The sequence below is a fragment of the Hyla sarda genome, chromosome 6 (assembly GCF_029499605.1).
Source record: "Hyla sarda isolate aHylSar1 chromosome 6, aHylSar1.hap1, whole genome shotgun sequence".
In the NCBI taxonomy this organism is placed as follows: domain Eukaryota; kingdom Metazoa; phylum Chordata; class Amphibia; order Anura; family Hylidae; genus Hyla; species Hyla sarda.
The window spans coordinates 206,078,326-206,098,924 of NC_079194.1; the positions used below are offsets into that span (position 1 = coordinate 206,078,326).

General features: G+C 42.4%; 1 protein-coding gene across 3 annotated transcripts in view; it reads right to left on the reverse strand.

The window, feature by feature from the left end:
* FTO (FTO alpha-ketoglutarate dependent dioxygenase) overlaps window positions 1-20,599 on the reverse strand; it is a 358,438-nt gene that overhangs the window by 113,234 nt on the left and 224,605 nt on the right. The window contains exon 10 of one of the 3 annotated variants that reach the window (XM_056526318.1): window positions 14,064-14,235. The exons of the other annotated variants lie outside the window; for them this stretch is intronic. Within the exon in view, the coding sequence (XP_056382293.1) occupies window positions 14,103-14,235 (133 nt within the window). The 3' untranslated portion in view covers window positions 14,064-14,102. Of the gene's footprint in view, window positions 1-14,063; window positions 14,236-20,599 lie in introns of those variants that run through there. 3 annotated transcript variants of the gene reach the window in all.

Sequence of the window (20,599 nt, forward strand, 5' to 3'; positions counted from 1 at the left end):
TACGCTACTGTGCCGCCTGCCCTGACCTTCTGTTAGATTTCATGATGCCTTGCACACATTCAAGGCACCCAATGCCAGAGGCAGAAAAACAACCCCAAAACATAATTGAACCTCAACCATATTTCACTGTAGGTACTGTGTTCTTTTCTTTGTAGGCCTCATTCCATTTTTCGTAAACAATAGAATGATGTGCTTTACCAAAAAGCTTTACCTTGGTCTCATCTGTCCACTAGACGTTTTTCCAGAAGGATTTTTGCACTGTTATTTTACCATGATTACAATGTCAGTATGCTGCTATGATCCTGTAGTTTACTTAAGTACAAGGAAACTTTTTAGGGTGCTTAAATGTACCTACTTTCTGCACTTTATTGTTAAATGTTTACATGCACATTTACCCTGTATTTTGACAATAACTCAGCTATTGGACATTGTTTAGACCTCCGTTGTTCTCTTGTTCCTTTGGTTTTTCCCTGGATATGTAAGCCCAGGACATGGGACATCTATACATTTTTGTCTCATTCCTACCTTTCTTATTTTTGGTAAATTTGTAATGTTTTTTTAAAAAAAAATTTAAATGTCTGTATCTGCATTCATGTTAAATAAATCACATTCATGTTAAATAAACTGATGAATGGATCTTTATACACCTTCTTGCTGTCTTTATAAACTGTGAACAAAGGCAAATCTAGAACTCTGGAGATGGACTTGAGAACCAAAATTGTGGAAAAATATCAACTATCTCAAGGTTACAAGTCCTCAGACAGTTCTCTTCTATTCTTTCTGTTGTCTGTGCTTAGTGTGGCACACACAGATACACAATGCAAAGACTAAGTGAACTTCTCTCCTTTTTATCTGCTTTCATGTGTGGTTTTTATATTGCCCACACTTGTTACTTGCCCCAGGTGAGTTTAAAGGAGCATCACATGCTTGAAACAATCTTATTTTTTTCACAATTTTGAAAGGGTGACAATAATATTGTCTGGCCCATTTTTGGAGTTTGATGTGACATTATGTCCAATTTACTTTTTTCCTCCTTTTTTTGGTTTAGTTACAATACACACAAAGAGAATAAACATGTGTATGGCAAATCACGTATTACTCCAATCCTTTTCTCTGAGAAATACTTCATTTTCTTGAAAAATTTAAGGGGTGGCAACGTTTGCGGCCATGACTGTATATATATGTTCATACTTCATTTTGTACTATATATATATATATATATATATATATATATATATGTAACAATAAAGAAGGAAAACGCTGCGACTCACCACCTTGTTGCTTGTCTTTGTTATCATGAGGGCATCTTTACAACCGGTAAGCAGACATCGGGGCTGTTCTGGGGGAAGAGAGGAAGGTGTGGACGGTGCGGGGAGGTCCCAAGATGACCAGCTAGAAGGCGGTGAGTCGCAGTGTTTTCCTTCTTTATTGTTACATATTCAAGTCACAGAGTCTTATACGCTTGTACCACACCTGGACACCAAGGGACTGTTAATTTTCCTGCTTAAGAGCTGCATGCCCGCATAGGGAAATGCAGTGCCTAGCTCTCTCTCTGACATTGCTCACACACACATATATATATATATATATATGTTATATATTGGAAACTGTAAGCTACATACTATAAGTGTGTTTGTGGATAGATAGATAGGTAGATAGATATTATTTTTCCCAGGAGAACAGCACATTCAAATCCAGACAACCTGGAGGCATGTAAGGGAGCAGGCAGGTGTAGGAATCTTGGTCACAGATCCACAGTTTAGCAAGACAGGCTACATTTAGAGTTACAGGCTACATTTCTACTTGACGTCTCAATCATTGTCAAGCGCTTGGCTTGTAATTCTGCACATGTTGTTGGAATAAAAGCCGTTTTTTTGCAAAGATACGCTGTGTGTGCTACAGTAATCTCCAGTTTCCAAAATAAGCAATGTTTTTCTCTTTTTATGTGAATGTCAATGTAGACACAGGGTCAGAAGACAGCAAAAATACATTTTGCTACATAACAGTGCTCCGAAGCAGGGTTAGGCTGGGTTCACATTAGAAAAGTGCAGTACATCAGTGGTGTACAGTATATTGACATACACGCTGAAACATATGCTTCCAAGATGGTCCCCTTTATTTTAGTGGGATCTAATCTACTACATTTCTAAAATTGGTCTGTTTTTTAATGTACCAAACATAGTCTTCATTAGGACCATTGCACTATATGTCGTTATACCTTTCTTCTGGTATGCCAAAGTAGACCACATACATACTGCACTTTTCTAATGTAAACCTAGCCTTGATGGGGTACTCCGCCCCTAGATATTGTATCCCCTATCCAAAGAATAGGGGATAAGATGTCTGATCACAGGCGTCCCGCCATTGGGGACCCCTGTGATCTCGGCTGCGGGATCCCAGACATCCGGTGCACAGAGTGAACTTCGTTCCGTGCCGGATGACTGGCGATGCGGGGCAGAGGCTCATGATGTCACGGTCATGCCCCGCTCGTCACAACACGGCCATGCCCCCTCAATGCAAGTCTACGGGAGGGGGCATGACTGCCATCACGCCCCCTCCATAGACTTACATTGAGGGGCACGGCCATGATGTCTCAAGCTTCTGGCGCTGCATCTGGTGCTCTAAAAGATCGCTGGGTGCAGCAGGGAGATCTTGGGGGTCCCCAGCTGCAGGACCCCTGCGATCAGACATCTTATCCCCTATCCTTTGGATAGGGGATAAGATGTCTTGGGGCGGAGTACTCCTTTAACCAGAATACAGCAGCATGATTTACAGAGCAGTTAGATCTTATGCAGAGTATATATTCATCCTTCCACAAGACAATATTTTCTTAAGCGAGTAAAGGAGTAAGGGGTGACCTGGGAGGGTTTTTTTTTTTTTTTCAGGTATGCTTTTTTAAAATAAGGATTAATGGGCACTGTCAGATCAACAGACTATTTTTATGTTGTTACTGAAGAAAATTAAATAAATTTTGTTATATACTGGGTAAAGATAGAGAGTCCGGCACTGTTGTGGTTATGGCAAATTAAGGGTGCACAGGTGTGTAAACAAAAATCAGGCAAACCTGTACGGCGCTCAGTCCAGAAACAGTAGAAATAAATCCAAATATCGTGTAGAAGAAATATGGACAGCACTCACCAAGGTAGTAGCTTCAAGACTTTCTTTATTGTACAAACAGAGTGTTGGTATCAAGCAGGTAAAGGAACAGGAACGCCAAAGTCCTCTGTGTTCCTGTTCCTTTACCTGCTTGATACCTCCACTCTGTACAATAAAGAAAGTCTTGAAGCTACTACATTGGCGAGTGCCGTTGCCGTCCATATTTCTTCTACAGGATATTTAAATTTTGTTATATGGTTGTTAAAATTTGTTTTTAATATTTTATAAAGAAAACTGCTCCTGAAAATCCCACTTCTAGCTGTCCCCATACCTACTGAGACAGTAACCAGTCCTGCAGCAGCATCAGGCTTGCCCATGAGTCATGGACAAGAGATGATTCAACACACCAATCAGCTCCCACCACCACAAGGGAGGGACACACCTTGAGGAATTCTAACAATGTGAGCTAATGAAAATAGGTATTTTTATAATAAATATAGATGATAGAGGCATAAAAAGTAGATGTACATGGACAGGATTAGGTACCAAGTAACATAATTATTATTATAATTTTTTTTGTGGGATCTGACAGGTATGCAAGTGTACCTGTCATCAACAAAAACTTTTTATATAATGTAGATAAAACCATTATATGTATATTTGTAATATATATTGGTTAAACAAGCAGGGCTGAGGACAAGCAGGGCTCTGTACACTGAGGACAAGAAAGGCTCTGTACACTGAGGACAAGCGGGGCTCTGTACACTGAGGACAAGCGGGGCTCTGTACACTGAGGACAAGCAGGGCTCTGTACACTGAGGACAAGCAGGGCTCAGTACACTGAGGACAAGCAGGGCTCTGTACACTGAGGACAAGCAGGGCTCTGTACACTGAGGACAAGCAGGGCTCTGTACACTGAGGAAAAGCAGGGCTCTGTACACTGAGGACAAGCAGGGCTCTGTACACTGAGGACAAGCGGGGCTCTGTACACTGAGGACAAGCGGGGTTCTGTACACTGACATGCTCCTGGCTCGTACATCAGGATGATTGACAAGGCAGGAGTCTGCACAGGTCCCTGCTTGTCCTGCCATAACTTCCTGTATTTGGACTCCTCATAGGGACACACATGCAATAGCTGCAGGGACAGCATTTTTTACCCAAAAATATGCACAATTTTAACCAATGTATATTTTAAATATACATATAATGGTATTATCTACATTATATAAAAAGTTTTTGTTGACAACAGGTACACTAGAATCACTGTCATTATATACTTAATACAAGGAGACTTGTGTACACTGTATATACTTTTAAAGTAACTGTGAGGGTTTACTCTAGGTAGCGTTATTGGGGTTTCCTTTCTTCATTGACTGCTTGATGTAACACTTCAAAGCATGCAGCCTTCTCGACTGCTTAAAAGTGAACTCTTCAGCATCAAACCACTCCTTAACATTGTAATCCAGTGAGTCTACTAATAGGATTTCCTTTTGGAACATCACAGTATTAGTATTAGTCCACTGATACAAGAGAATACTAGCAATGCGTCCTGAAGTGCCGGCTGTGCTGGAGTGGCTATGCCACTCCAGCACAGTCGGCACTTCAGGACGCATTGCTAGTATTCACTTGTGGACCTGACGAAGGCGCATGTGAGCGCCGAAATGCGCTGTCCTTTAAAAACCTTTCAATAAATTGTCCTGTGCTACCGTGGCGTTTTGAGTCCTTCCTTTGACAGCAGGAGCACTCTACACAATTCCCCATCTTTATCTACCCATTCTCCACATAACACTAGTGAAATCATACTTACTGTGGTATAATGATTATGTTATCCTCTATCTAATCCCTCACGTCAGCTTTTCCAGCGTTAGAATGAGTGTTTCTCGGCAGTCTGTAGCCGCCAGAGCATGCTAGGAGTTGTAGTTTCCTAACCACTGCTCTAATGAATGCAATGCTAAATACTTATTGCACATGACTGAATACTGGAGCAGTACTATTGGAAGTTTTAAGTCCCTTATGGAATCTTTTATCATTCATCAGACAGAGAAATAAAGAAGAGGAATGAAATAACCTGATGTTAATAGTAATGTTCACACTGCTCCCTGTGGGGGTAAAACAGGACGGGCTGCTGATGGGGAGCAGCCAACTACAAGAGGCTCACAGCATTAGGTTTCAGGAACTAGTCCACTTCCAAAAGATGGATGTCCAATGTCAAAGGCCAACAAAGAACATACAGGGTCCCTGACTGTATATTCGAGTTCCAAACACAGAAATCATTCAGCAAGTTCATTATAAAACATATAAAACACCTGTAGCAATTTATCTCTGTCACCCCCCCCCCCCCCGACAGTCAGCAGGATGGTCCCGGGATTCCCAAGGCAACTATATCATTTCCCTTCCTGCTCTGAACTGTAAGACATGTGGCTACAAAGAGTTCTATAGACAGTAAGGACAGACCGGAAACATGAAATGCATAATAAAGAATATCATTATTAATATTATTATGGTTATACTTGAATTCATTATGTTCTGTTTTTGCTGTATGGATTCATGTTCTGTGGACAACGCAAGGAATTTTCTTGGCAATACCACATTGTTTATTAGCCCCTTAACAAAATATGACAAAACATGTACATTATGGAAAACTTATTTTTTTTTTTTTTAAATGAAGTGGTGCCAGAAAGTTAAACAGATTCCAGTACAGTGGTCCCTCAAGTTACAATATTAATTGGTTCCAGGACGACCATTGTATGTTGAAACCATCGTATGTTGAGACCATAACTCTAAGGAAACCTGGTAATTGGTTCTGAAGCCACCAAAATGTCATCCAAAAATAGGAAAAAGGGAGGATTAAAGAAAAATAAGTTGATTACTAATATAGAAAAAGCAAATCCTTACATATAACAGTAAGAAAGAGCTGCTGGGAGCTGTAAATCATTGTCTATTTCAGTGTTTCCTAACCAGGGTACCTCCAGCTGTTGCAAAACTACAACTCCCAGCATGCCCGGACAGCCAAAGGCTGTCCCAGGCATGCTGGAAGTTTTTGTTTTGGAACAGCTGGAGGCACCCTCTTTGGGAAACACTGGTCTATGTAGAGGACAGATGCTTCTTCAGGGTACTGTACAGAACACGCAATGTCCTAAAAAAAGGGAAAACGGAGCCGCCCTCACCTGATGCCCAAAGGAGAAGCTAACCTTGGCACAGGTAAAGAGTACAGAACATGTAATACCTCCCTGTACTGTAGGGGGCGCTACCAGACACCAGTCAGTGCATGCACTTTAGGAATATACGGGTTTTACCAGTGAAATATCCATTCTAATTGGTCGGTTCTTCCAGCCATTGACACGTTTCGCAGATTCCATAGCATTGTATGTTGAGTCTGGTTTCAAGTTACAATGGTCCAGAAAAGACCATTGTATGTTGAAACTATTGTATGTTGAGGCCATTGTAAGTTGAGGGATCACTGAACTAATTAGCTGCTGAATACTACAGAGGAAATTATTTTCTTTTTCTCAGCTCTCTGCTGACATCATGACCACAGTGCTCTCTGCTGGCATCTCTGTCCATTTTAGGAACTGTCCAGAGCAGCATATGTTTTCTATGGGGAATTTCTCCTACTCTGGATAATTCTTAACATTTACAGAGGTGTCAGCAGAGAGAATTGTGGTCATGATGTCAGCAGAGAGCTCTGTGTTCCAAAAAGAAAATAATTTCCTTTGTAGTATTCAGCAGCTAAGAAGTACTGGAAGAATTAAGATTTTTTAATAGAAGTAAGGGTATTCCAGGATTTTTTTTATTTGACTATGCTACAGGGGCTGTAAAGTTAAGTTCATAATATAGTGTCTGTACCTGTGTGTGATGTTTTTCTCACAATTCTTATGTGATTTTCACCCTAATATTTATTTGCAACAGCATACAAAATGACTGTTGTCTCGGATTTTTCCAAGGTTGCAATGCGGCCGAGACGTGTCTCACTAGTCAGCTGATGACAGGCAGCCTGTCTGCTTCAATGGGTGGAGGGATCGCTTGGTGGGAGAGAGATCAATCTGCAACTAATGCTACAGCTGTAGGTGCCCTGATTGTTAACCACAGGTCTTTTGAATGGATGCAGCTCTTTTATGTTTCAATGGGTGGGGTGGCTCATGTGTGGGAGGGATGAAAATATAATTATGGGATTTTTAGGCAAAAGAAGAAAACTCAAACAGGAAATACCAGTTCACAAAAAGCTAGCCACAGTGTTATGGTAATCGCACAACATAGCCATTTAGCCCCAAGACAAGCGCAGATCCTTCCTAAGCATGTCCATTACTGTCTGACAGGTATATACTAAAATCACCATATTGTGGATAATCCCTTTAAGAAGTTTGATGGTAACGAGGGCATCTAAGGTGTTTGACAGAGAAATTTGGCCAACTGGTTACCAAGAAGCCTAACAAAGGCATTAAAGTAGTACTTCAGGATATGAAAACATATTCACTATGTTAAGGATAGAGAATAAGTTTCAGATCACAGGGCTCCAACTGCTGGGGCCCCCATGATCTCCCCTACAGGGCTTCCAGCTCTTTTCTAAAATAGCGCATTTTGACCACCCCATGACACAGCGGCCGATACGCCCCCTCAATACATCTCTATTGCAGAGCCGGACACTGTTGAATGCAGCGCTCTGGCTCTCCCATAGAAATGTATTGAGGGGGCGTGTCGACTGCCGTGTCATGCGGTGGTTGAACACGCCCCCTTGCCACTGACTGCCGGGCCCCATACGGGAGATCGTGCCTTCCCCTGGTTGATGGACGGTCAGCTGTAAGCCAAGCCCTGTAACAGGAGCTTACTCCACACATATGGCAAAAGGGCACAGTCATTACAATATGAACAGTACCCATCATATCATAATCATAGTATATACAATGATGCTCTGCCTACAATTGCCTACTCTAACAGAAAATGGGAATTTTTGGAATTGATTTAGAAAATATGACTAAACATGCAAAAAAAAATGATTTAAGAATAGTTTTAGGTCAATTATTATAACATATTTGTTTGGCTCCTTTATAATTCTTAGAAAACATCCAAAATCACACAAAAGGTTAAATACCCTTAAATGTTTACAAGGTAACACACACACACAGCTTGAAGGTTTATGTCCCACGTCTCTAGATATTGAGCCATGGGGAGCAGAAAAGAACTGTTGAAAGATCTTTCCAATAAGGTAATGGAACTTAAGGGGTACTCCGGCCCTTAGACAGCTTATCCCCTATTGGTGGGGACCCCCGCAAACTTGCGTTCAGCACTCACCTCGGGGAGCTGCCCGCTGCCCTGCCAGCTCAGAATCTGCTGTGTGACTACCACAGGGGTGGAGTATAGTGACGTAATGACTCTGCCCAGTGTGACGTCACGCCCTGCCCCCTCAATGTAAGCCTATGGGAGGGGGCGTGGTGGGCATCATGCCCCCTCCCATAGACTTGCATAGCGGGGGGTGGGGCGTGACATCACATGGGGGCGGAGTCATGACGTCATAATACTCCGGCCCCATGGCCATCACATGGCAGATTTTGAGCTGGCAGCGTGGCGTGCAGCTCCCCGAGGTGGGTGCTGAATGCAAGATTGTGGGACCCCAATGGACAGGGATAAGATGTCTTCGGGCCGGAGTACCCCTTTAATAAAGGGAAAAAAATGGAAAAAAGGATATAAAAAGATATCCAAAGCCTTAAAAATGCCAGCCATTACTGATACACATTCTAATACATACACCTATGCAGATATGGCTTGATAAAGGTTCAGAGTGGATCAAAACATTGCACAATTTTCTATAAATCCAAATTTATTCTGAAAAACTCAATTAAAGGAATATCACTTTAAAGATATCACATACTGCCTGTGATAACAATACACATTTTTAAGAAGCTTTTACTGCGCCAATAACACATTTTTTTTTCATATTCCTATAAGGCATATAGCAAAAAGAATACCATCCCCACTGTGAAGCATGGCGGTGGATCACTGATGTTTTGGGGTGCTCTACAGGCATGGGAAATCTTGATGGCATGATGTATACAGCATGTTATCAGAAAATACTGGCAGACAATTTGCATTATTCTGCACGAATACTGATTGAATAGCATCAGATACTCTTATTTTGGGTCACAAATGTCATTGCAAGATGAATTTTACTTTAGGTAATGACAGACCATTGTACCTTGAAACTATGTTTTTCCCTGAAGCCCACTGAGAGCATAAGAGTACAACCTCCATCCCCATTACCAAGTACCCACCCTGCAAGTCATATCAATACAAGATGTTCAAGGTTTGATGTGATTCCAAATCTATGTGAGATTAAAGGGGTACTCCACCCCTAGACATCTTATCCCCTATCCAAAGGATAGGGGATAAGATGTCTGATCACGGAGGTCCCGCTACTGGGGACCCCCGCAATATAGCATGCGGCACCCACCTGTGTCCGGAAGTGCTGGAGGGTCTGGGTCCCAACCACGGGAACGGAAGTTCGTGATGTCACGACTCCGCCCCCGTGTCACGTCACGCCCCATCCCCTCAATGCAAGTCTATGGGGGGGGCGTGACGCCCCCTCCCATAGACTTGCATTGAGGGGACAGGGCGTGACGTCACATGTGGGCGGAGTCGTGACGTCACGAACTTCCATTCCCGTGGTCGGGACCCAGACCCTCCAGATTCCCTTTAACAGAATATGAGCTTTCCCTGGCAAAGATTTCCAAGACGCAACAACCACTATGCTGCACCAGTAAACTCCAAGAATCCAAAGTTGCCACGTAGGCCCAGCCTGCAAAGGTTTCATAAATGAAATTTAGTAAACCCCGAAACATTAAACTGAAAGAGTTCAAATGGAAAGTAGCTTTTTGAGCATTATTTCATATTCTAAAGCAGGGCCATAAATAATAGAAAACTTCCCATTAAGTTAAAACAATAATCTATGCAGTGCGTTCATTGGTCCACATAGAATCGGCAACATTTTTTATGTAAACGCTGACTCTAATGGATACGTGCAGGGAGTTAAAATTGGACAAGGAAAAACACAAGTGTTCACAGGATAAAAAATTAAAAGGGATCCTCATATATCTATATGTTAATGCTCTCTGAGATTTACTGGTCTAATAAAATTTATCTGAAAAAAGAGAAAAATGAAATGATAAACTCCTGGACTGACTCCAAGCTAAAAGAATATATAACATCTAAATAGGACAGCTAAGCTATGACCTCTAGCCGCTCACTGCGAGCTGCAGGAAATCTCAACTCTATTTCATCTGAAAATGCTGAACTGTCTTAAGCTAAACCGCAGCACTTTCTGTGGGTTCCTCGGGGAGACGTCCCCAGCGCCGGAAATTAATTGACTTAGAAAAGATCTCTCTGAATTTACCTGCGTGAATAGTGCTGTGAGGCAATTATTAGCACTTTTGTACTTACAATAAAACAATTTTCCACAACCTTGTCTGCTTATCTGAAGGGGGTATTTTTTTTTTTTCTCGGCTCAGAGATTTTCAGCTCGTGGTAAGATCCATTACTCAGTTGAGAAGTGCTTAATACTGTGATCATAAATACGGCTTCTTACAGACTGGCTGTAAGTCTCGGTTTTTAACCGTTTTTTATTTGATATTAAGTAACTACTGAGAAATGCTTTCCTACAAGAAATCTGGATGGGGGAGGGGGTGGGGGGGCGGGGGCATTTTTACTATTTTCTCCGTGTTATAAAATATAGATCATTTCATGTAACATTAAAGGGGTTATCCAGGAAAAAACTTTTTTTTATATATATATCAACTGGCTCCAGAAAGTTAAAGAGATTTGTAAATTATAATACACAGAAAAGGGTGCACATGCACTCACCGCTCAACGGAGACAGTTCGGTGTAGGAGTCCGGTGTACGGGTAGCTGGATCACAGCATCAGCTCAGGTGTAATGACGCTCAGAGGCTACGCCGGCAGTTTCACACGTGAATGCGTGCTTCTTCCGGCCTCTAAGAGGCCGGAAGAAGCACGCATTCACGTGTGAAACTGCCGGCGTAGCCTCTGAGCGTCATTACACCTGAGCTGATGCTGTGATCCAGCTACCCGTACACCGGACTCCTACACCGAACTGTCTCCGTTGAGCGCATGTGCACCCTTTTCTGTGTACAGTGACCCCTCGACCTACGATGGCCCCGACATACGATCATTTCAACATGCGATGGCCTCTCAGAGGCCATCGCATGTTGAAGGCAGCATCAACATATGATGCTTTTGTATATGTCAGGGCCATCGCATAAACGGCTATCCAGCAGCGCTGACTGCTTCAGCTGCCACCGGATAGCCGTTTACGGTGCCCCGTGTGGTCCGCTGACTATCACTAACCTGTCCTCGGGGCTCCGGCGCATCCTCTTCAGGATCCCCTGCATCGTCGGTGCTCTCCATCACGTCGCTGCGCACTCCGTCCAGTCATCCAATAGAAGCGGCGTGCGTAGCAACGTGATGGCGGCGACGTGAGATCGAGGATGCCGGGGAAGCAGAGGCCTTGCCGGAGCGTCGGGGACACCTCGGGGAGGTGGCGACAGCGATGGACGGCGACATCCCGGGCAGCGGTGACGAGCGGTGACGGTCCGGAGCGGGGGGGGGGGGGGGACAGGTGAGTACAACTTCCTCTACCAGTGGTCTTCAACCTGCGGACCTCCAGATGTTGCAAAACTGTTGAGGGACCACTGCATTATATTTGATACTTCATTCTTTGTATATGCACCCCGCAGGAGACGATTACTTAGGCTGCCGATACCGTGTTGTATCATTAAGGTGAAATAACCTTTTTGTGTGCCTTCTCCTTTCCCGTCTTACCACTATCTAGATTTGTAAATTGTTTCTATTAAAAAATCTTAATCCTTTCAGTACTTATGAGCTGCTGAAGTTGAGTTGTTCTTTTTTTTGTCTAAGTGCTCTCTGATGACACCTGTCTCAGGAACTGTCCACAGTAGAAGCAAATCCCCATAGCAAACCTCTTCTACTCTGTGCAGTTCCCGAGACAAGCAAAGATGTCAGCAGAGAGAACTGGTGCCAGACAGAAAAGAACAACACAACTTCAGCAGCTGATAATTATTGGAAGGATTAAGATTTTTTAATAGACGTAATTTACAAATCTGTTTAATTTTCTGGAGCCAGTTGATATACATAAAAAAAAAGTTTTTTCCTGGAATTCCCCTTTAAACATACTAAGACTGAAGGGTTTTGAGCGGTTATCTTGAGGTACAGATATGTGAGTCCACAGAGAGGCGGATGAGACAGGCAGAATTTACTGAAGTCCGTAAAGTAGATAGATTGGTCAATGTATTTTAAACAGTTTTCTCACACACTTAGAATGTGTAGGTGTTCTGGCCTCCATTTTAAAAGTGACAAAGAAAAAGGAAGTGCTTTAGAATAGCTTTATGATTGACTTATTTATTAATAGAGCCATCACCACCAATTTTCAGCCATACTTTGATAATAATTTATAATCATAAAAGGCCTTCTGCACAGGATGCCCCCTAAGAGCCAATGAGGAGAGCTTCTACCTAAACATGACACTTACTCTGGTGGGCTTTAACAGTCAAATGATGGGAAAACTCTAGCCAACAGCCCCCCCCCCTCCCCCATTAGCAAAATCAGTTGTCTGCAATGGCTGTGAGAAGCCAGCCGAAATGCTTGTACCTCAAAGGGTGTTATCTTTGCAAGACAGCCTCTTTTAAAAGGAGTTATTGAACCAACCAAGTAAAAAAATAAAAACCTACAACTGCCATATAGGGTCAAAAACATATTGTTAATCTTATTATTCTCATCATTATTATTTTTTATCAAGTTACTTACTTTTCTTTTCTGGTACGCTAGTGGCCTGCTGTTTGATCTACCGGGAGTGCATTGTGGTTCTCCCCCATCTCCATTGCTTAAATGGGCACTGGCATTAAAGCTAATTTTTGTTGTTGCACTCCTTATGGTAAATATAAAATCTTTCTATTGTACTTTGTTTAAAAAAAAATAAAAAAATAAGTTTTCTAAGTTTTATTTGTGTTTAAAAAAGCTGCCACTAGGTGTCTCCCTACTTGTCCAGAGCACATTTCCCCCATCTCTTGCACAGACTTTGGATTCCTGTTGGCCTGGCAGAAGTCCAAAATCAGGAAATGCAGTCTGGAGTGCTGAGGGGTGTGTACAGCCTTAGCCAATCATAGCTCATCTCACACACTGAAATGCTCTGAGCAGTGTGTAGCAGAGTGAGGGAGAAAGTTCTCCCCTGTATGACTTCAGATGAGTAACGCCCCTTTCCGGTCTGTAAATCTGACTAAGACAAAATTACAGAGCAATATCAAGGTAGAAAAATAAAAAATATATAAACATAAAGGCAGGGGGTGGTTTATCATGATGGGGGCAGTGAACTGTGAGGATTATTAAATTTAACAAGATCATGACAGGTACTCTTTAATATTTGCCCTTCACATGTGACAAATACAGAACAATCTTTTGATCAGATGCAATGATCCCAACAGCACTGGTGCAGGATTTTCTCTAAGGAAGCATTCACACTGCAGCATTTTCAAGCAGAAAAATTCAGCTAGCAAATGTCGGTGCAGCAACCTTCTATTGTCTTCAATGAGATTCTGCTGCACCGCACACACTGTAGAACTTCCACGGTGGAAAATTCTGCAGCAAAAAATTAGAATTTTGGATTTTCAGTGGCTCCGCAGCTGATATAATCTCTGCCTGGAATATCTCCCGAAGGAGCCTCCATAGAGTGAATGTAGCCTGTCAGAGTTGAAGAATGGAACTGGTCAGGCTTGCTTCTCCTGAGACATATTGACTGGGCTGCATAACGGAGAGATCAATGTTCAGAGCCAGGTTGGTGCACAGAGAAATGCTTTAAAGGGGTATTCCAGGAATTTTTCTTATTTGGCTATGCTACAGGGGCTATAACGTTAGTGCAGTTCATAATATAGTGTCTGTACCTGTGTGTGACGGTTTTCTCACAATTCTTCTGTGATTTTCACCCTTCTAGTTATTTTTAACAGCATACAAAATGACTGTTGTCTCGGATTTTCCCCAGCTTGCAATGTGGCCGAGACCTGACTCACTAGTCAGCTGATGAAATGGGAGCCTGTCTGCTTCAGTGGGTGGAGTGATCAATCTGCAAGTAATGCAACAGCTGATTGAAAACCACAGGTTTTTTGATGGATGCAGCTCATTTATGTTTAAATGGGTGGGGTGGCTGATGTGTGGGAGGTAGTAAAATGGAATTGTGGGATTTGTAGTCAAAAAAAGAAAAGTCAAACAGGAAATACAAGAAGCACAAAAAGCTAGCAACAGTGTTCTGGTAATCTCACAACATAGTCATTTAACCCCAAGACAAGCGCAGATCCTTCCTATGCATGTCCATTACTGCCTGCCAGGTATGTACTAAAATCACCTTATGTTGGATAACCCCTTTAACTGCGCAGGCATGTCCACTACAGCCAGATGGAGAAAGTAGAGGTAGGGGGTACTACCACTGGCACCAATTGAAGTTCTTTCAGCACAGAAAAATAATTATTAGACTTCTATTTCAAAACAACAGCCTTTTACAGGTTCTGTTAGTTTATAAATATTGCTTTACATCTGATCACCCATTTAATGGTTATCTTATCATTTTAACTATATAACTTTCTTGCAGTAATGCTAAAGAATTTTAAATATTTTCTATTTATCAGACATATATATATATATATATGTAGTTATATATCAGATAGTGTTTTGATAAGATAAATGGAAAAATGCATTAAGGATATGATGTGTTGTTTCTAAATATAAAATCTATTATACTGCAGAAATCGTGTTGGTACATTATAAACACACAAAAATACACTATGTTTAGTGACAGTAAATTGATGTTTGGCTGATTAGCAGTGAAAGGGTTAAGTGAATGACACGATTTGCCCTCAGCAGAGGCAGGATTCTGGGGCCGGATTAGTTCTGAGCTGGCACTCAATCAAAGGCAGGAGGATTTCGAGAGAAAGGCCCACAGGTGATCCTGCAGGAAGCTTTCTGAGCACTTATCAAAAACATACAAGTTCAAAGCAGCTCAATTTTCATATGTTAAAAGTATCTGGCGAGGGCCCCAGGCTGCTTTCTAGGTAGAGAAATGTGTAAAAGCTGTTTGTACTTGCATATTTAGAAAAGAAAGCTATTGGAAAGCATGCAGTGAAACAGGATTAAGAGCGGCCTGGCCCTTGTTAAACCTAATGTATTAACAAGATGCAGAATGACATTGTATAATGTATAATTTATATATATATATATATATATATATATATAAATATATATATATATATATACATACACACACACACACAGTATCTCACATAAGTGACTACACCCCTCACATTTTTGTAGATATTTTATTATATCTTTTCATGTGACAACACTGAAGAAATGACCCTCTACTACAATGTAAAGTAGTAAGTCCACAACCTGTATAACAGTGTTTAATGCTGTGCCCCATCAAAATAACTCAACACAGCCATTAATGGCTGAACATCCTTAGGTGGAAATGTCAAAATTGGACCCAAAGTGTCAATATTTTGTATGCTCGCCATTATTTTCCAGCACTGTCTTAAGACTCTTGGGCATGGAGTTTATCAGAACATTCCAGGTTGCCACTGGAGTCCTCTTCCTCTCCTCCATGACATCACAGAGCTGGTGGATGTTAGAGACCTTGCACTCTGCCCCCCCCCCCCCCTTCCAATTGAGGATCTGGAGACATGATTGGCTAGTCCATCACCTTTACAGTCTAGCTTCTTTAGCAAGGCAGTGGTGTTCTTGGAGGTGTGTTTGGGGTCATTATCATGTTGAAATATTGCCCTGCAGGCTAGTCTCTAAAGGGAGGGGATTTATATAGAGCAAAATAAATATTGGAAAGCATTAGAGTTAGGCCAAGCATCCAAAATAGTCAGACTCCCATACCATGCTCATGTGCCTTTCTTGCCTCAATAGCACAGACTGTACTAGTTCCTATACTGTATATAGTCCATTACTGGGTCCAGAAGCTACACCTGAGCTTAAAACATTACTGTCACCAAACATTTTTTTGATATGTTGTAGTACTTATGTACTATAACATATCTCTAATATACATATATATATTTTTTTTCATTAAAATTGTTTAATTTACATTTGAAAACCGGACACTAGGGGTTTCCCTCCTAGTGGGCAGCTGCAGCCTGGCGTGACGTCAAGCATGAATTCGGACCGATGCCGGCCAAGCATCGTTCCTAATTCTTTCAGCCTGCGCTCGCTCCCTGCCTGTCAATCAGACAGTAGGGAGCGAGCGCTTTGAACTTAGAGGATGCGCGCAGGCTCCCTGGCCTCGCATGCCAGCCCCGGCTCCCAGTGTGAGGTAGGACTGCCCTGCACTTTACTCACTTTATTCTTTTTCGGGGTGGGAAGCGGGTTGCGTGGCAGCAGGTTGCGTGGCAGCGGGTTGTGTTACGGGGTTCGGGGGAGCGGGATGTGCGGCAACTGTTTTCACCACAGCGTGCCTCCAGTTGTTTCCCCACTACAACTCCCAGCATGCCCTGACAGCCAATAGATGTCAGGGAAAGCTGGGAGTTGTAGTGGTGAAACAGCTGGAGGCACACTGTATAGGTGAACGAAGGGTGGAAGTGTCGACCCCAGCAGGCATCATTGACGTCGTGCCTGCTGGGGAAGTCTGCCTGATAGTGAGCACACTACCACGCAGACAAAAAGCCATTTTTAATATGGTAAAAAAAAAATAAATTAAGGCAGTAAGGGGGTTAGGGATAGATGGGCAATAGGCAGGGACAAAAAAAAAAAAAAAGGATGGTGGGAGCTACTCTTTAGCTAAACTTTTGACATGTTGCACAGAAATGTAAAAAGTTAAGATGGGTTGGGGTCTCAGTGCTGGCCCCCTCTGATGGTTGAATTTGGCTGGACGAAGCACATAGCAGTGCCCTTTAATGCCCAGTTATTACAGGAGATGGGATCCATAGACTTATAATGGAGCCAGTCTCCTGTTATCAGTTGGAGTGAGGGTTAAGCTGGGGACTGAATTGCACTTCACCAGGCTATATCTACGGTGCCTATGGGTGGCTATGCAGGTATACATCTGAAAATCTTCTGGGGATATGCCTCGGACAGAAGGCTCTAACAATGTAAACAGAGCCTAACAAAAAATGGATTATTGAAGAAATGATGTAGCTATAGCAGTAAGGCCCATGTGCACCCTATGGCGTTGCTCATTCTTCAGGCGGAAATACTCGCGGAACACATTGTAGTCTATTGGAGACTGCAGTGTCCGCACAATCCTAGCGCTGACTGATTCAGTCGGCGCTGGCCGCACACGGAAACTCTGGGCGGAAATTTTCAGCCCGGAGATTCCGCAGTGTGAACCTAGCCTAAAGGGTTATACCAATTTACTAAACTACCCCTATTCATATTTTTTTCTTTTTCCTGCACAGACCCTGTTCAGAGACACACTGAATCCGTAAGTTTAAATATCAGCACTACCGTAGATCAAAAATGTAGAGGTTGTGAAGTCATATTGGCATATAGGAGAAAATGACGCTTAAAAGGTAGAGCCCCAAATAAACAACCAATATAAAATGGACTGCCTGATAAAGACAACCTCTGCCCATTTGGGCATACAGACTTCATAGAATGGTGTCCCCCCCAGTGCTGTGTACCTCCTCTATGAAACAGGAGAGCAACTTTGTATGACTGCCCCCCTTTTTAGTAGACACACGTCCCTTGTGCATAACATGGATTCCACTGAATATGCAACACCTTGGGCCCTGGTACACAGAGCCTGTGCAGTGTTAGTGGAGGTTCCATGATTCCATATGGAATACCATGCCTTTTTAAAAATTAAAGAAGCAATCTGATTGGTTGCTATGGGCAACTGGTCAATTTTACCTAGGTTTTGATAAAAGTAGGGATGCACCGATATTTCAACTGCCGAAAATTATCGGCCGAAAATGCCCCTTTCGGCCTTTTAACCCCTTCAGGACGGAGCCCATTTTGGCCTTAAGGACCGGAGCGTTTTTTGCACATCTGACCACTGTCACTTTAAACATTAATAACTCTGGAATGCTTTTAGTTATCATTCTGATTCCGAGATTGTTTTTTCGTGACATATTCTACTTTAACATAGTGGTAAATTTTTGTCGATACTTGCATCCTTTCTTGGTGAAAAATACGTAAATTTGATGAAAAATTTGAAAATTTAGCATTTTTCTAACTTTGAAGCTCTCTGCTTGTAAGGAAAATGGATATTACGAATACATTTTTTTTTTTGTTCACATATACAATATGTCTACTTTATGTTTGCATCATAAAATTGACATGTTTTTACTTTTGGAAGACACCAGAGGGCTTCAAAGTTCAGCAGCAATTTTCCGATTTTTCACAAAATTTTCAAACTCAGTATTTTTCAGGGACCAGTTCAGGTTTGAAGTGGATTTGAAGGGTCTTCATATTAGAAATACCCCATAAATGACCCCATTATAAAAACTACACCCCCCAAAGTATTCAAAATGACATTCAGTCCGCGTTTTAACCCTTTAGGTGTTTCACACGAATAGCAGCAAAGTGAAGGAGAAAATTCACAATCTTCATTTTTTACACTCACATGTTCTTGTAGACCCAATTTTTGAATTTTTACAAGGGGTAAAAGGACAAAATTTTTACTTGTATTTGTAGCCCAATTTCTCTCGAGTAAGCACATACCTCATATGTCTATGTAAAGTGTTCGGCGGGCGCAGTAGAGGGCTCAGAAGGGAAGGAGCGACAAGGGGATTTTGGAGAGTACGTTTTTCTGAAATGGTTTTTGGGGGGCATGTTACCTTTAGGAAGCCCTTATGGTGCCAGAACAGCAAAAAAAAAACACATGGCGTACCATTTTGGAAACTAGACCCCTCGGGGAATGTAACATGGGATAAAGTGAACCTTAATACCCCACAGGTGTTTCACGACTTTTGCAAATGTAAAAAAAAAAAAAAAAATTTTACCTAAAATGCTTGTTTTCCCAAAAAAAATTTATTTTTAAAAAGGGTAATAGCAGAAAATACCCCTAAAAATTTGAAGCCCAATTTCTCCCGATTCAGAAAACACCCCATATGGGGGTGAAAAGTGCTCTGCTGGCGCACTACAGGTCTCGGAAGAGAAGGAGTCACATTTGGCTTTTTGAACGCAAATTTTTCTCTGGGGGCATGCCGCATTTAGGAAGCCCCTATGGTGCCAGGATAGCAAAAAAAAAACCACATGGCATACCATTTTGGAAACTAGACCCCTCGGGGAACGTAACAAGGGGTTAAGTGAACCTTTATACCCCACAGGTGTTTCACGACTTTTGCATATGTAAAAAAAAAAATTTTTTTTACCTAAAATGCTTGTTTTCCCAAAAATTTTACATTTTTAAAAAGGGTAAAAGCAGAAAATACCCCCCAAAATTTGTAACACAATTTCTCCCGAGTACGGCGATACCCCATATGTGACCCTAAACTGTTGCCTTGAAATACGACAGGGCTTCAAAGTGAGAGCGCCATGCGCATTTGAGGCCTAAATTAGGGATTGTATAGGGGTGGACATAGGGGTATTCTACGCCAGTGATTCCCAAACAGGGTGCCTCCAGCTGTTGCAAAACTCCCAGCATGCCTGGACAGTCAACGGCTGTCCGACAATACTGGGAGTTGTTTTGCAACAGCTGGAGGCTCCGTTCTGGAAACAGTGGCGTACCAGACGTTTTTCATTTTTATTGGGGAGGGGAGGGGGGCTGTGTAGGGGTATGTGTATATGTAGTGTTTTTTACTTTTTATTTTATTTTTTGTGTTAGTGTAGTGTTTTTAGGGTACAGTCGCACGGGCGGGGGTTCACAGTAGTTTCTCGCTGGCAATTTGAGCTGCAGCAGAAAGTTTGCGGCAGCTCAAATTTGCAGCCAGATACTTACTGTAATCCTCCGCCCATGTGAGTGTACCCTGTACATTCACATTGGGGGGGGACATCCAGCTGTTGCATAACTACAACTCCCAGCATGCCCGTTGGCTGTCGGTGACTGCTGAGAGTTGCAGTTTTGCAACAACTGTAGGCACACTGGTTATGTATCACTGAGTTTGTGACCTAACTCAGTGTTTCACAACCAGTGTGCCTCCAGCTGTTGCAAAACTACAACTCCCAGCATGTACGGTGCATGGTGTACGGTGACTGCTGAGAGTTGTAGTTTGCAACAGCTGGAGGCACACCGGTCGTGAAACACTGAGTTAGGTAAAAAAAAACTCTGAGTTTCACAACCAGTGTGCCTTCAGCTGTTGCAAAACTACAACTCTCAGCAGTCACCGACAGCCAACGGGCATGCTGGGAGTTGTAGTTATGCAACCAGCAGATGCACCACTACAACTCCCAGCATGCACTTTAGCTGTTTGTGCAAGCTGGGAGTTGTAGTTAGACAACAGCTGAAGGTACACTTTTCCATAGAAAGAATGTGCCTCCAGCTGTTGCAAAAC